At 44.9% G+C, this 18,069-nt stretch overlaps 1 protein-coding gene across 1 annotated transcript; it reads right to left on the bottom strand.

The window, feature by feature from the left end:
* Nucleotides 1–10,251: 10,251 nt before the first annotated feature.
* On the bottom strand, nucleotides 10,252–10,636 carry LOC128352257 (nucleosome assembly protein 1-like 1-B). Its single transcript, XM_053312680.1, has one exon. The coding sequence runs from the start codon at nucleotides 10,569–10,571 to the stop codon at nucleotides 10,266–10,268; it is 306 nt and encodes a 101-aa protein (XP_053168655.1). The 5' UTR covers nucleotides 10,572–10,636; the 3' UTR covers nucleotides 10,252–10,265.
* Nucleotides 10,637–18,069: the final 7,433 nt, after the last annotated feature.

The raw sequence follows: 18,069 nt of genomic DNA, 5'->3' as shown, positions 1-18,069 counted from the left end.
GTGGGGGTGGGGAATCTAGATCCTACCTCCATATGCAGAAGTGTCTGGAATCTATAGGGTAAAATCAAAATACTCATTTTCTCTGCTTCCCCACCACAACCATTCCTTAGCAACTGGGTTCAGTTTACCCCTAAATCCTGGGACAAAATCTGGGATGCTGTTTCCTGTGGAAAACTTTTAGTGAGAGTGTGTGTGTGTGTGTGTGTGTGTGTGTGTGTGTGAGAGAGAGAGAGAGAGAGAGAGAGAGAGAGAGAGAGAGAGAGAGAGAGAGAGAGAGAATGGCGAATAAGAAAGATAAAAGTATTGTTGACATATGAATGTCTGAGGTGATTCTTATAGGTATATATGCTTTAAAATGTTTCTGAGCCAGGATAATGCACACACACACAAGTGCTTGTGCACAAATGTCTGCATGGTGAATGTGTGATACGGTTTGAGATATTATTCTAGGAATGAGAGAAAGGGCATGCCAACGATGTTTTGTTTCTCACCATTTTGTTTTGCAGTTCTTCTGCAGCAAAGATAAGAGGGGAAGGCAAAGAAGGTGAAGGGCCTGGAGGGAGCATCTTCATTTTTTTGTCCCTTGCAGTGCCCCTGCTGCTTTTATTGTTCTTTGGCTTATTCAGTTTTATGTGATGACTTTTTTGTTAGTCATCTTTTGCATTTTGATTTAAGGTGGGATATACATTTGCATAGCAAAACATCATAAACATGGACAGGAAAAAGGAAAAATTAGGAAAAAACATGTCGAGGGGAGCACGCTTTGCATCATGCAAGAACAACTTTGCATGGATGTAGTTTTACCAATATGTGTCTTCAAATATTGTTCTTGACCACTACTATTATCCTGGCAAAAATCACATTCTCTTACAGACATTAGCAAGATTAAAGACTAGCCCAGTATCAGTAGCCTGTAGGGAAGCAATATGCTTTTACAACAGAAAATAAGAGAAAATTGTATTTTACACTTTTAAAAACAACAAAAAAGTATTTTAAAATAAACTAGGCAACTCAGCTCTATTATAAACCTAAGGGAGAAATTATAATTATATCTGTAAAAAAATGTGTGGGCGTCTTTATGACATTTCCCCACCATGCTTCAGTTATGCCACCATCTGCATGTATGGCATAATAAAAATATGTAGTTATTTGGCTCAATTATGCACTTTAAATCAAAATATTTTGAATTTAATCATTTTGCTCCAGTACCATGGGTTTAATCTGAAACACAGTCAAGTCAATGGGTGTCTTTCAATTCACCTCCCTTGACTTGTGCTAAGGAGCTAAGTGCACCAATCTTCTAAATAAAATCCTCTAGAAAAATTGTTATAGTCTCTTCTATTTAACAATGCCCCTTTCTACTTTGATTTAACATCTGTTTAGCACCATTTGTATGCTGAATCCTATAGAGACCACAGAAATGGAACAGGCTCTGATCAGAAGGTTTTAACTCTACCTCTCGATTCTTCTCTGCATTACCTGTTGGATTTCTTAGAATCACTTCTACACAAATTATATTGTTGATGGCTGAAACTTTATATTTTACTTATTCATTCATTCATTCATTCATTCACCCCTTCACACATTCATTCAATTTATATACCACCATTCCTAAAGTGGCTCAAGGTGATTTACATTAAAATAAAAAACACAGAATAAAACAATTAATTTTTTTTTAAAAAAAACAGGTTAAAACTAAAACTAAAATGAGGTATCATTAAAATCTAGGCTAAAAGAATAGGTCTTTAAGGCTCTCCTAAAGGCCTCCAAGAAAGATAATCCTCTTACATCCATGGGGAGCATATTTCACAACCCAGGGTGACAAATGAGAAGGCATGATCCCAGGTTGCATTCAAAGATGGACTCCTTCTGGTGAGCGTAGTGAGCAGTGAGGATCTTGTAGGGAAAGGCGCTCTATCAGGTAACCTGGACTTAAGCCATTCAGGCTTTAAATGTTTGCCCAGGAACATATTGGCAGCCAGTGCAACTGTTTGAGAACAGGCATAATGTGGTCTCCCCGGATTACCCCAGAGACCAATCTGGCTGCTGCATTTTGAACTAACTGAAATTTCATGCAGATGTTAAAAAGCATTGGGAACAGAATGGAGCTCCAAGGGACTACATATAGTAGCTCCCATTTTGAAGAGCAACTATCATCAAGTGCCACCATCTGAAATCTACCCGAGACATAGGAGCAGAACCTATCCCCATATCCCTCAGGCGATCCAGAAGGATACGATGGTTGATGGTAATGAAAGCTTCTGAGAGATCCAAAAGAACCAGCAGAGTCACACTCCCTCTGTCAGTTCCCTGGCAAAGTTCATCTATCAGGCTGACCAAGGCCATCTCAACCCCATAGCTCACTCTAAAGCCAGTTTGGAACGGGCCTGGATAATCAGTTTCCTCCGAGACCACATGGAACTGGTCAGCCACCACCCTCTCAATCATTTTACCCAACCATGAAAGGTTGGAGACTGGCCTATAATTATCCATCACCAGGGGATCCAGAGTGGCCCACTGCCTCCTTCAAACAAGATGACATCTGCCCTCCCTCAGTGAGGTAATGTTATCAACTAGGCCAACTCCAACAACCTGTCTGCAAGATGAAATCAGTCATGTTGGGCAAGGATCCCAACATGTCTGATGATTGTGGGCCATCTCCAGCCTCAGAGGCACGATGCCTCTCAATACCAGTTGCAGGGGAGCAACAGCAGGAGAGAGGGCATGCGCATACCTCTTGCCTGTGGACTCCCCAGAGGTATCTGGTGTGCCACTGTGTGAAATGGGATGCTGGACTAGATGGGCCTTGTGCCTGATCCAGCAGGGCTGTTCTTATGTTCTTATGATCCAAAGAACAGGTGGTAGTCCGTACCGCTCCAAGCAGCTTGTCCACATCCTCAGAAGTCTACTACGAAACTGAAACTGATCCAATCCAATCTTGCAAGAGGGATTGCTAGATATCTCCCTAACTGACACTGCAGAATTATTGGAGTCCAGATCAGCTCGAATGCAAGAGATTTTAACTGCAAAGTATTCACTGAGTGCAAAGAACTCATTGAGTTCATCACAGTGAGACATTATTTCTGGAAACAGATTTGAAACAGAAGGGGCTTGAGTTAAACCCCTAACTATCTGGAACAGCTCTGCTGGATGAGAACTTGCAGATGCAATACACACAGAATAAAATAGCTTCCTTGATGAAAGTATTGCCACAGCATAGGCCTTAAATGGGCTCTATACTGTGTCTTATCAAATTCACAATGTGTCCTCCTCCATCTGTGTCTAAGGTAGTTGTCTACCTTGCTGCTTCAGCAGATCTTCCATATACTATGGAGCTGATTTTGAAGCGGGTTGGCACTCTTACCCTTGGACTTTGGGGCTAAAGTCCAGGACCTCAACACTCCTGGGGGCCCCCAAATCCTCTTTAGTCTGCCCTCGGTGGTGTAGTCGCTGCTGGTCCACATTGTGCCAGGTGACCGAGTGTGATTATGACCTGTGCTGGGTGCTTTAAAGACTAAGGTGGGGAGTGGGGAAAGAAATATGTGTGATGGGAATATGTTAAGTTATGTATTGAAATGTTTCTGCTAATGCATATTTGCATAAATATACCTGTTTTATATCCTTACATTTTTGTGAGTTCGGTTGCTGTTTGTGTCAAGAACCCACGTAATAAAAATACTCTCTCTCTCTCCCTGTGTGTGTGTGTGTGTGTGTGTAGGGGGATGATGCTTAACTTGCAGGGGGGGGTACTCCAGCAAGGGGGGGCACCAAAAGCCTCTAGGTCCAGGCTCCAAAATTACCTGAGTGCACCGCTTAGGAGCAATCATGTCTTCTACCCTGAAAAGTTCCCTCTTCCAGGTATCCACCAGGGCATTGACAGAATCACTGGCAGAACCAACTCTAAAACCCCCCAAGGCCCTTTGGAATCCTACTGGACCCAATAACATTCTTGGGCAGACCATTCTAATAGCTGTACCATCCCTGCAGCAGTCAGATAAGAACTGTGAGAACAACCTTGATCAGGAAGTGGTCTATTTTTTATTTATTTATTTTATTTATTTTTACATTTTTATACCGCCTTTCGTTAAAAGAAAACCCCAAGGCGGTTTACAAAAATTAAAAACATACAGTAAAAAACAGTAAAAACATCAAGCTAAAAACAGGCATAAAAACAAAACAACAGATAAAAACACACAAGAACAGCAGTAAAAGACAATTATGTAAAAGCCTGGGTAAAAAGCCAAGTCTTTAAAAGCTTTCTAAAAGCTGTGATGGAGTCTGAGGAATGAATGGCCACCGGGAGAGCATTCCAGAGTCTAGGGGCAGCAACAGAGAAGGCCCTGTCCCGAGTGCACGACAGCCGGGCCTCCCTCATTGTCGGCACCCGGAGCAGGGCCCCCCCAGATGTCCTAGTCAAGCGGGCAGCAACCCTTGGGAGCAGGCGGTCCCTCAAATACCCCGGGCCCAAACCGTTTAGGGCTTTAAAGGTCAAAACCAGCACCTTGAATTGGACCCAGAAACGAACCGGCAGCCAGTGCAGCTCTTTCAAAATGGGGGAGATATGTTCCCAACGGGCAGCTCCGGATAGAACCCTCGCTGCCGCGTTTTGCACTAGCTGTAGTTTCCGGATATTCTTCAAGGGCAGCCCCACGTAGAGCGCGTTACAGTAATCCTGTATCGAACGCCGCCGAGAGGTCCAGCAGAACCAACAGGGACGCACTCCCCCTGTCTAGTTCCCGGCTTAGGTCATCCACTAGAGCAACCAAGGCAGTCTCAGTCCCATACCCAGGGCGGAAGCCAGATTGAAAAGGGTCCAGATAATCCGTATCATCCAAGACCCTCTGCAGCTGGGACGCCACCACACGCTCTATCACCTTGCCCAAGAAGGGAAGGTTAGACACAGGTCTATAATTGTCCAGGTTGGAGGGATCAAGGGAGGGCTTTTTTAATAGAGGTCTTACCACCACCTCCTTAAGGCACGATGGCATCCTGCCCTCCCTTAACGAAGCATTAATGATCACCTCCAGCCATCTGCCTGTCCCCTCCCTGGCAGCTTTTATTAGCCATGAAGGGCAAGGGTCAAGAGCGCACGAAGTCGCCCGCACACTGCCCAGGATCTTGTCCACATCCTCAGGCCGCACCAACCGAAAAGAATCCAACACAACAGGACCAGATGGTACCAGAGGCACGTCTGCCGGAACTGCCAAAACTCTGGAGTCCAGGTCAGCATGGATGCGAGCGACTTTATCTGCAAAGTGACAGGCAAACTGATCACAAAGAGCTGTAGATGACTCCTCCCCCATTGTCCGGGGGGATGTGTGGAGCAATGTTTTCACCACACGAAACAGCTCTGTTTGCCTGCACTGAGCAGATGCAATGGAGGCGGAGAAAAAACGTTTCTTCGCCGCCCCCACCGCCACGGCGTAGTCCTTAAAATGGGCTCTAGCCCGTGTTCGATCGGATTCGTGACGACTCTTGCTCCAGCGTCGCTCCAGCTGTCGTCCGAGTTGCTTCATCGCCCTAAGCTCCGAGGAAAACCAAGGAGCAGAACGGGCTCCACCAAGCCGGAGAGGGCGCTTGGGGGCAACCGTGTCAACAGCCCGGGCCACCTCTCCATTCCAGAGATCAACCAAGGCCTCGACAGGGTCACCAGCTCTGGACACTGGAAACTCCCTGAGGGCCGTCTGAAATCCAAGCGGATCCATAAGCCTCCGGGGGCGGACCATCTTAATCGGCCCACCACCCCTGCAGAGGGCAGACGGAGCAGTCAAACTAAACCCCACCAGGTGATGATCTGTCCATGACAAGGGAGTGATCTCAGTTTCCCCCACCTCCAGATCATTTATTTCCCGGTCGGCAAAAACCAGATCCAGAGTGTGTCCCGCCACGTGGGTAGGGCCCGATACCAATTGAGACAGGCCCATGGTTGCCATGGAGGCCATGAAATCCTGAGCTGCACCCACTAGGGGGGCCTCGGCGTGGACATTGAAATCCCCCAAAACAATAAGCCTGGGGGAACCCAAAGCCACCTCCGAGACCACCCCCGCCAGCTCAGGTAGGGAGACTGAAGTGCAGCGGGGTGGTCGGTACACCAACAGAATCCCCAGCCTATCTCGGAGGCCCACCCTCAAGGACAAACACTCGAAATTCTGAGATTGCCTGACCGGGCACCTGGAAACGGGGAGGGTCTCTTGAAAGATGACTGCAACGCCTCCTCCCCGACCCTCGAGGCGGGGCTGCTGCACGATCTGGAAACCTGGAGGACAAAGCTGAGAGAGACCAACCCCGCCCAGCGCATCCAACCAGGTCTCTGTCACGCATACCAGGTCAGCAAGCTCATCCACAATCAGATCATGGATAAGAGATGTTTTTGCATTAACTGACCTGGCATTCAGCAGCAGCACCCTAATCCTCGAGGGAGTGTTCTCAGAGCTCCCTAGGGTCAGAGGGTTGGGAGAGGGGCCGGAAAAAGGAACAGGCCTCAATTGCCTGGACCGATTTCCCCAGTAACGGCCTGCCCAACTCCCACCGCCATACCTCCCTCTGCCCGCTACCCATGATATTGTCGCCCCCACTCCAGACCCACTTTTTCGCTCTCCCAGGCACATCTCCCCAGACTAACCCACCACAGCTTCTTGGCTTAATTTAAAAACCAGGACCAGGCTTATACGATCTCTGCTGATATCTTAATTGAAGGAAGACAGATCTTCAAGGCAGACGAAAAAGGTCTTCAGGCCCCAGGCATCTCGCCCCACGGCTGAGAGACGGACGAGAGCCCTTGTGCTCTCGCCCTTCGGCTCACGCCAAGAGGCTCACGCCCCTGGGCCAGCCTGCCCTTTATATTAGCAGAAGCCCCAGCTCAGCAACAGCCCAGGAGATGGTACACACCTGGAAGAGAAGTGGAGCAGAGGCAACAAACAGTCACTGCCCCACCCCAAGCTGTTCCCTGTTTCCTTCTTCTCCCAAGCTCCTGGGCCAGCCTGCCCTTTATATTAGCAGAAGCCCCAGCTCAGCAACAGCCCAGGTGGGCATTGTCTATCCATGACAATGGCAAAACTACTGGAGACCCAACCCATAGAACACCCCCGATCCTAGCAAAAGACCAAATGCAGCATGTGACCAGCAACATGTGGCACTCTGTGTGAGGCTGCCTTTGTACCTAGTCCGGAAACTGAAGTTGGTCCAGAGTGAGGTGGCCAGGTTGGTCCCTGGGTCATCTAGGAGAGACCATATTACTTCTGTGTTGAAAGAACTACACTGGCTGTCAATATGTTTCCAGGTATGCTGTCAATACAGAACTACACTGGCTGTCAATATGTTCCCAAGGTGCTGGTTATTACTGACAAAGCCCTAAACAGCTTAGGCCCTGGGTGTTTAAGAGAACATTTTCTTCACCATAAGCCCACCATGAGCCTATTAAGATCATCTAAAGAGGTATTAAGATCATCTGAGGAGGATCATCTGAAGAGGTTCGTCTGTGGTTGCCGCCAACTTGTTTGGCTGTTACCCGGGAACATGCCTTCTCCATTGCTGCCCTAGGACTTTGGAATGCACTCCCTGTTGAAATATGAGTCTCCCCATCTCTGGCAACTTTTTAAAAGGCACTGAAAACACATTTATTCACCCAGGCTTTTAATTAGATTTATGGTTTTCATTTTTAATGTTGGTTTTAAATGATTTTAATGCTAATGATTTTAATGTTTAAATGATTTTAATTGTATACCGCCCAGAGATGCAAGTTTTGGGTGGTATAAAAATATGTTAAATAAATAAACATGCATAGGTTCTAGGACTAATTGGGATAGACCCATGGTTGTCATGGCCGCTATGAGCTCCTGAGCAGCACCTGACAGGCCAGTCCTAAAGTGGACATTGAAATCACCCAGCACCAAAAGCCTGGGTGACTCCAACACTGGCTCATCGACCAGCTCCATCAGCTCAGTTAGGAAGTCTGTTAGGCAATGGGGTGGACAGAACACCAAGAGCATCCCCAGTCTATCCCAAGTCCCCAACCTAAGGTACACACACTCAATATAAGTCAATTCTCTCACAGAGATCCTGGTAAGGGAGATATTATTCTGAAGGACCACAGCCACCCCACCTTACCACCCATTTCCCCATACCGGCTCAACAACAGAGCACCTAAAGGCCTTTGGACCCCACCCCCCAGCTGCAAGTTAAGCATCATTTTTTAACACATAGGTTCTTGAGAGCAGAAACCACACCATCCAGGACAGACTATAGATAATTTGGGGGGCACCAGGGGGTCCTGGACTTTGGCCCCAAAGTTCAGGGGTAAGAGCGCCTCTGCTAGCACCCTCAGTCTTTGCCTCCTTCAGCTGCTGTTTACCTCAGAAGTTTGCTCTAGAGTCTGGCTACAGTCTACAACAGCCTCACCATTGACTCTGCTATCCTTATATACTACACCCTGGCTTCCTGGCCCCACTCCCTTTTCTCTTCTTTTCTCTATATGAACCTCCTCTCTTTTAACTGCCCTTCCTTCCTTCCTTCCTTTTACAGCCTTTGATTACACAGCAAACCCTTTCCCCTCCCCTCCCAGTCACCTCTTTCCCCTTGACCACACCCAGATAAGTCCTTTGTTTGGGGAGCAACTGCTTGGTTGTGTTTTGCAGTGGGTCATGGAACTATTGCAAGATGTGGTGAGGGCTATTCACTTAGATGGCTTAATTCATGGAGGAGAAGTCTTATCAGTGGGTGCTAATCTTGATGGCTACAAGCTGCGCCTGAATACTAATTGTAGAGAAGTATTGGCAAGACAAAGGATATTGCTCTTCTTCATTTCCTGCTTATGGGTTTCCACACAAGCATCTGATTGGCCACTGTGAGAAATGGGATGCTGGACTAGATGGGCCTTGGCCTGGGTCAGCAGGACTCTCCTTACATTTCACTTGGCACAGACTCTCTTAAATATATTCTGTTGGTTTCGTGTTTTACTGGAGAATGCTTTTGTATAGTTTGGAATGTTTCAATGACATTTTGCACTTGTTAGTAATCTAGAGTCCGATATTATTATTTTTATTAATCCATACAGGCCAAGCTGCCATGTACACTGTAACACAGTGTACGCACACAAATTGTACAACCACAGTTGTTGTGAAACAATATGGCTATTATTTCTAATGTACTGTTGCACTTCCACAGTTGCACTCTTTTGCATGTGCACAAGAGTGCACTTGCACAACTGTGTGCATGCTGTATTATGACCTGCACAGCATCTTGTATTGTATGTAAGCCTCCTCCTCCTCCTTAACTGGCTGACATGATGCACAGCATCATGGAGCCGTAACACTGCACCCTAAGGCTGCTGCAGACTTCTAAGGCAGTCCTGACACTGTTAAGAATGGGGAAGATCACAAGCAGCACTTCTGCAGTTTCCCCTGATGTTGCAAATGGGGGGAAATGTGGAAGCACTGCCAGCACAACTGCCTATTCTTAACAACACTGGGGTTGCCTTAGGAGTCTGCAGCAACCCTGAGGCACAGCATTATGGCTCCAAAACATGGTGCATCAATGGTGCAACCATGTTGACCATGCAAATGGCCACCGTGCATGCGCAGAGGCCATATGTATGCCAGCATTATGCAGGGGCAGCTGGGATATGCCCCACTGGTGCGTGGGCATCACTGAGGGGATTGGCGGGATTATGGCGTTGATCGGAGGAGCAGGTATGGACCTGCTCTCCTCCACTTTAAAGGGGCTGTGTAAGCCCTCATTTTTAAAGGGATGTCCCCACAATTCAGACATTGCATTGCATTTCAAGCATATCCCTACCTCTTTTCCTAGTTAGCAGGAGCAGAGATACAAACTTGTAAATAAGAGTGCATGCAGCACGATGTTCAAACACAATGTTCTCAAAAGAGCCAACTTACATGTGTAACAGAACTGCAGAATAAGCTTTTTGTGGACTGTGCCACTTTAGACTGAAAGTCTGAAGCATTCGGACATCTCATGTTCAAATGCTTTCTCTCTCCTCACAAGGAAAAGTCCTGTGCAAGTAATTGCACAGGAGAAGGAGCAGCTATTGCCTCCCTGATTTTTTCAGGAAGGAGTGCAAGGATTTGTTTGTTTTTCATGGAGGGACATCCAGACAGATTCACTAGTGCTCATGCTGTTAAATTGTCATGAAGCTTTTTGTTGGTGCACAACACAGCTAAATGTTGCAGTTGTGATGCTGTGACTGATAGGATCTGACCATGGTGAACACTTTAAATGCTGCCTCTGTCTGCAGTATATTTTATTTCCAGTTAATGAACTTCTTCATAGAACTTTGCTTCTATCTGTGCACACTTAACTTGGAGATTCTTGAGCTCATTTACACGTCTCTTAACTACTTTAGGCAAGCTTTCTATATATCCTGTAGGTGTTCCAATCAAGCTATCAAGTCTTTCTTGCAGAGCTGCAAGAATCTGAGAATTCTGCATCATTTGTTCAGTCAGCTGACATGCTTTGCTGTTAGCATCTTCTCCAGTTTCTTCATCATCTACTTCTTCAACATCTTCCATATCTTGTTGGTCAAGTTCAGCTTGTTCTTTGTTGTCAATGTCTGCCATTTTCACACCTCAGAAAACTTGTGAGAGGCTGGGTCTTGCAGGAAGTCAGGAGGAGCGAGGCAGAAACTCCGGGCAGCGGGCGGCATAAAGCGCCACTGTCTCAGGGCCATTTCATACATTCTATTTTACTTGCTCAGGTATTTGGCCATGTAGAAAAACTGTTTGTGTGCACGTGTATGTAACTCACTGAGGCCTTCTTCTTTTACCTATTTGAGCTTATGTGGATGATGTGAAGTGGAGAGGGGAGAACCGTGTGCATCTCTCTCTATTGACCCATCCACCCACCGACACTGTTCTCCCTTCACATCATCCACATAAGCTCACATATGTAAAAAAAGAAGACCTCGGTGAGTCTTTGAATGAGTGCCTGATCATATTCCAGTTTCTCCTTTTGTAAAATGCAAGCGGAAACTTTAATTTTTATTCATGAAAAAAATATAATAAAGTAGTTTGAAATTTGTGTGGATTTTGTGAGGAAACATAGTTGGAAGACTTTACTATACAATTATGCAAAATATCATTCTAATTTATCACTAAAGTTTCATTTTTCTTTTTAGTGACTAGTCCAGTTGCCTTACCACAAGGCAAAAGAGACCAAAAACCACCATATTAGAATCATTGATTTTCAGAGGGACAATAACATGGTCTCTCATTGCCTGAAGTTTGGAAATTATAGTAAAGATCTCTCTCTGTCTCTCTCTCTCCGGCAACATATCTGTACAGTCTTGTCACAGCAAATCATTAGAGAGTTTTTACCTTGGCCCATCTATTACTGTTATGATCAGCCTCCCCTCCCTCTAAAGGGTTAACAGGGAGTGAACCCTTGTCTTGAATGACAGGCTGGTGAACCTCAGGGCAGCCAATCACTACACTAGGTGGGTGGGACCTAGAGAGTGGTTGCTGGGAATTCTGGGAACAAAAAGGGTGGTCTGTGCTGGAGAAGCAGGTGCGGAAAGGCTTAGTGAGGGGCATGGAGGTTTTCCTCCCTTATGGTCAAAGCCAGCATGGAGGTTTCTCTCATGGAATAACTGCAGATCCTTGAAAGACAGCATTGCAGGAAGCTTGATTCTCATCAGGTGTTGGGTGAGTTTTCAAGGAAAAGGGGATTCATCAGTATAGGGAAGAGTCAGATTTTGTGTTAGAAACATATATTTCTTTGTATGTGTGCTTTGCATATTCCTGATACTGTTCTATTATTGTTTACCTGCAATGTAATTAAAATCAGATACACTAGTCCATGCTCACCCCACCTAGGGCATTGCAAAAGACTCTGTAAACTTTTAAGCGTGCCTAAATGCAACCTGAAACTGAAGCCTAAGACAACCTGTTTTTGTAATCTACTAAGTATTTTTGAGTGTCTTTAAAACCTAAAAGCCTTGGATGGGAACAGTAAATAAAGTGAAGCAGTGAATAAAACTGGGGTTTTTGTTCTTTTCCTTTTACAAGCCTGTCAGAGCTGGTTTTTAACTCAAGAAAAAGGGAGGGCAGAAAGGGGATTTATCTGGTGCAAAAGCATCCTCAATTGCTCAGCAGCTATCAGTTTTCTCATCATGTATAGGTCTACACGTGGAAGATTTTTGTACTTATCCAATAGAAAAATAGAGTTTTCCCTGGGATTCCAACCCAAGCCTAGGGAGGTTCAAACTCTGTCGATAACAGGGTGGCGGCAGCATTTTAATTCTACCAGAAATATAGATTAGTTTTATGAGAAGCCCAGCCAGGCAGCTTGCCAGGGATGATTCAGCATGTTTTCCCCTCACATGAGCTGCTCTGAGACAAAGGCTGTAATCTGTTACAAGTATTATTTATTTACTTATTTCATTTATTTCATTTATTTATTTTCAATTTATATACCACCCTTCCAAAAATGGCTCAGGGTGTTTTACATTAAAACAAAACAATTAAAAACAATTAACAGCTAAAAACAAAGACAATAAAACACCATAAAACAATTAATAGTTAAAACATTCAAAAATGTTTAAAAACCCTGGAAAACCAGGTTGAAACAGGTTAAAAACATTTACAAAAATTTAAAAACCCTGGAAGGCCAGGCCAAACAGATTGGCCTAACTGATAGGCCATCAGCCCTATTGGAAGAGAGATACCGTTGGATACCCTATGCAGAACAGATTTGCCCTTGCCAATTGAGAGCAGTTGAAACCATGGATCATGTTCTATTATACTGTCAATTCTATACAGACATTGCAAAATTTTGCTCCAGGGCTTGCTTTATTAGGAAACATTATAAAATCCATAAATTCCCAAGAAGCATGGTGGGTTTTTTAATTTGGTTGTGTAATGAATTAATGATTAATGAAATTTTATAGTAAGAAGTAAGAGAGCTGGTCTTGTGGTAGCAAGCATGACTTGTCCCCTTAGCTAAGCAGGGTCTGCCCTGGTTGCATATGAAAGGGAAACTAGAAGTGTGAGCACTGCAAGATATTCCCCTTAGGGGATGGAGCCGCTCTGGGAAGAGCATCTAGGTTCCAAGTTCCCTCCCTAGCATCTCCAAGATAGGACAAGATTTTTTAATTATTATTTTTTTGATAGGACAAGATTTTTTTATTGAACCAACAAACTACCAAAGCATACAGTATGTTGCCAAAGCACAATTATATACAAAGTGGTTGTTTGTACATGATATATCTACAAAGATTTACAAACAAGGATTTGGAAACCCACAAGGTTATGAAGTATATGCAGGTAGTACTGTAACTCGGGGGTGGGGGATTTCAAGGCACATCAGGTAATGGGGGGGGGGAGGTTTACGTCCGACGTCCATTTCCACAATTTGTCCCATTGCTGTTTAGAAGAGATACTCTTGTCTTTTTGCACATAACCATACAAATGTTTCCAGAAGAGATTTACTGTCTCATCTGCGTAAACCTCTTGGTTGCGTCTTCCCTCCCTATTCCTATGCAGGAGCATTGCATAAATGACATACAGGTTTACTAACCTGATTACGAGAAGGGGAACGTTCCCCTAGTATGAGGGCACCCATTCCGTCCCGTTTCCTTGAAGGTTTCTTTCTGGGACTTCGAAAGGAGGTTCTATTGCTCAAACCCGAGGTTAGTTCTTCCCAAGTCTGTTTTTCCAAATCAGGCCACTCTAACAGCTTGCTTACTCCCTGCTACACTCTTTTGGCTACCGCACACTCTTTTAAGAAATGTGAATGGGTTTCCCCAAATGTTTTACCTAGCTTACTAGTTTTCTGTTTGCAAGTGATTTTAGGGCACTCTTGCTGGTCCTCTGGGAGCCATGGCTTAGAGAGATTCCTGTGTGCAGCCTTGGAGAAGCTACTGCCAGTCTGTGTAGACAATACTGAATGAGATGGACCTATGGTCTGACTAACTATATGGCTGTTTCCCATGTTCCTAAGAGTCCTTATAAATCTGTATTTTGTTGGTTGTTGTGTCTGTTGCTATTTTCTCGTCGTGGACCACAATAATATACTTGCTAATACTTACTACTAGTGACCAGTTGCCAAATTTCCATTAAAAATCCAGTAGGTTCCAGTATTCATCCAACAGTTTATGAATAAGTGTTTCTCTGCCTGCCGGCTCAGTGTTATACATTTTAGCTCTGAATAAAAGGTGAAGCACTTGATGCATAGACAGTTTAATGAGATTTGTTTTTAGCCAAACCAAACCCTTTTACTTAAATACTGTTTAACCTACACGTGCTAAACATTTTCAATATTAATGAAGAACAATAAGATTGGCTGCTCTCTAGGTCATTGCTGTTTACTGCATACAAAAAAAGAGCTTGGAATCAGTACAGAATGTTTAAAACATCAGCTCCATGTACTTCACTGGTCCAAATGAGGGAAAGAAACAATTAAAAAAATCATAGTTATAGGGAGAGATCTTAAATAAGGATTTAAGCACTTATATTATTTAATTGTAGCATTTATCAAAGGCCATATATGTGATTTACTAACAAAAGTTATGTGATTTACTAACAAAAGTAAATTGGGCTCAACGTTGAACTGGCTCAGCTCGATGGGTTTGGGGTCAAAGCAGACTGGCCTTGGCCAGTCAGAGTTTGAACTGAACCAGGCCCAGTTCAAACCAAACTGGCTTGGTGCTCTACTGGTAAAGGGGAATCCGGTGAGGCAGGGGGTCTTCCCTAAGTCTAGAAGATTTCTATATCGCCCTTCCAAAAATAGCTCAGGGCAGTTTACATAGAGAAATAACAAACAAATAAGATGGATCGCTGTCCCTAAAGGGCTCACATTCTAAAAAGAAACGTAAGAAAGACACCAGCAACAGTTACTCTCCCTGCCAAATAAAGAGAATCACCATGGTAAAAGGTGCCTCTTTGCCCAGTTAGCAGGGGTTCTACTATTTGTAGTGGCAGCTGTGGGGTGGGGTAGGGTGGAGGCAGTGTCTTCCCCCCATTGGCCTACGCCAGAGTATCCAGAGCGTGTGGTGGCCCAGTTCGGGCCTTCTCTGGCCTGGTTCTGGCCTCTGTGCATGTGTGGAGGCGATTTTAGTAATGTCTGTACATGCATATAGTCCATTTGCATGACCCGTCATTGCCGCTGCAACAAATATTATTTGTAAGTAGTTACTGACTCCTCTCCCGCCCCCTCTAGATGTAGGGAAGCTCCCCTGCTGCCCCTTTACTGGTAAAGGGGTATCCTCACTAGATTCCCCTTTACTAGTAGAGCATCAAGTCAGTTCGAACTGGTCTGGCAGTTGAACAAATCAGGTCTGGTTTGACTGGTGCCAAAACTGAACTGGGCTGGTTCTGTTTGAATTAGTTTTGGATTCGAACTGAACTGGCAAGACTAATTTTGTGCACATCCCCTAATAGCAGCACAGCTGTGGTTCTACCCACAAACAATGTGGGACACTCATTTTCATTGAGTTCTCCACACAAATACACTCCCAGGGATAGTCTGGGAGGAGGTTGTGGGGAAGTTCCACAATCATGTGGGGAAGTTCCAATAGAATTCCTTGCTCGTTTGAGTTCCACTCATTCATTCAACTACTTGATTCCAGGAATGAAATCCCCTTCCTTCTCGGTCTTCATTGCCTTACTGCCTTCATTGCCTTACTCCAACAAGGTATCACTGGGTCTTGATCTAGAATTTTGGAATTATTCACTGAAATGTAATTGACAGAGGCTGTCATGAGGAAAATTACTCAAAGCAGTCCCACTGAAATTGAAAGGACAAGTTAGGAAATGCCTAACTTGTCCTTTTAATTTCAGTAGGACTACTTTGAGTAATTTTCCTTGTCATGTCCCCTGGTAGCACAGTGGTAAAACTGCCGCCCTGTAACCATAAGGTTACAAGTTCGATCCTGACCAGGGGCTCATGGTTGACTCAGCCTTCCATCCTTCCGAGGTCGGTAAAATGAGTACCCAGAATGTTGGGGGCAATATGCTAAATCATTGTAAACCACTTAGAGAGCTCCGGCTATAAAGCGGTATATAAATGTAAGTGCTATTGCTATTGCTATTGCTATGTCAGTCAGATATTTTGCTACCTCTTCTGAAAAGACACAAACCCTCTTCAGATATTGTAACTTGGGATGCTGTCATCCTTGAGAGCATACTCAGAAGTCCCACCTCTGCGCTGATCCATTCAGAAGCCCCACCACTACCACCACTACAACTGTCCACATTCACAGCATTTCTCTACAGAGACAAACAAATTCTTCCTGTTTCTGGACAGAGACAACTGTGGACAGTGGGGAGGTGGGACCTCTGAGCATGTCAGTATGGGGCTGGAGGCACACTCTCAAGGATGTTGTATGTCAGTACAGCATCCCCAGTTTTTATAACATCTTCTGAGCCCATCTATTAGGTCCCCCACCCGGTTCAGAGCCCTTTTTGGCCGTGGATTTCAAGGTGTGAAGGGGAGGACAAAGTATGTGCAATGGCCAGTTAATAGCAGAGACCTCTTTCTCCTCCCAGGTCAATTTTATTTTTCCATTAATCAAGCAGATATAACAATATATTTATGGTTACATAATCCTCTATGTAAGGTGTGCTGAAGCAGCAGGAGACCTGACCAGGCAAGGAGTAAGACTCGAGTACAAGGAGCTATGCAGAAGAAGATGTTGCATCAACAACAGCTAGAGAGCAACTGAGCAGCTTAATAGCTGGATTTGCTGCCATACCTCTTCCTGGCGCATCAACAGAGCACTGATTCTGAGCAGGCATCAGTTATTGCTTTTTCCTTCTGAGTCAGGATAAGGGATGGGAGATCTCATGTTTCCAGACATGCACTGCATCTCTGATCTAGACGATTGGCGGATTCAACTGCAAATTGAACTGCCACTTGAATGAAGCGGCTGATTCAAAGTTGAATCAAATCAGCGGATCAATTTGTGTGATTCATGTGGCCATTTGGGTGGGCTTTCCCCCCTTGCTGATTGGTTTCCTGGCACTGGCTTCCAATTGGCTTGAGATCTCCTTGCTTCTTGGTTCCAGGAAATCTCCTTGCTTCTTGTTGCCATTAAAATCAATTTCAAAATATATTCAGACATTTTTAAATGGACTAGGAAGCAGAGAGAGAGAGAGAGCCCTTATGCAAGAAGAGGATATATTAGGAGGAAGGAAGGTTTGATTTTGTGGTTTTCTTTCCTCAGCACTGAATGAGGCTATTCACACAATGGGGCAAAATCGGGCTAGCGGAAGCTAGCTGGACCTTCCGGGGGCCAATCGGTTTGATTTTGTGATTTTCTTTTCTTAGCACTGAGCAGAATATGCTTGCTGTGCTAGTACTGCTATAACTACCTGGTTTTGCTGGATCTCCAGTTGACAAAGGCAGAACTTGGGTGCCTTCCTTACTTGAACTGTGGTTTGTTTTGTTTGTGAAATACTGTTGTGGTGAGAAATGGAGAATGTCAGCTCTACGTGTGTGTGTGTGTGTGTGTGTGTGTGTGTGTGTGTGTGTGTGTAATATTTCTTGGTGATTGCTGTGATGAGCTCCATGTCTGGCATTGACTAACTTGTGCTTCACTCACTGCTCTGGTCTGCTCTGCAATCTGCATTGCAAGGGGTACTCACTCAGTATGGTGAGCTTATGGCTGTGTTTGCTGGCTGCTAAGGGTGCTGCTGTGCTGTGGCAGCTGTGGCAAGTAAGGATGGAATCATAATGGTGTGCAAGAGAGCAACTTGTGCCAATGATGTTACTGCTGCAAAGGCATTGTGACTGGCAGTGGGTTCTGGGTCAGTTATTCTTTTAGGGCCATCTTTGGACTGTGTGTTTGGCAAAATGTGGTGTTCTGTGTTGGGAAGGACTGTGTTTGCTGCTCTGCAGTGTTTTTCAAGGCAAGGTTGCAAAATGTGTGCACAGTGCACTCTGCTTGTTCCATCCATGGGTAGGTCCTAGGGACACCAATGTGGTCTGGGTGGTAGAGCATGATGGATGCTACCTACCACCCAATGCATAAAATAAATTGGCAAGTGGGCAATTTTAAATAAATTTTTAATGTTTTCCACAACCCCCCACCCCATAGGTTGATATGGGGTTTTTTGGGGG

Source organism: Hemicordylus capensis, chromosome 3 (genome assembly GCF_027244095.1).
Source record: "Hemicordylus capensis ecotype Gifberg chromosome 3, rHemCap1.1.pri, whole genome shotgun sequence".
Taxonomy (NCBI): Eukaryota; Metazoa; Chordata; class Lepidosauria; order Squamata; family Cordylidae; genus Hemicordylus; species Hemicordylus capensis.
The sequence above is the reverse complement of the archived record's forward strand: the minus strand, read 5'-3'. Positions and strand labels throughout refer to the sequence as shown.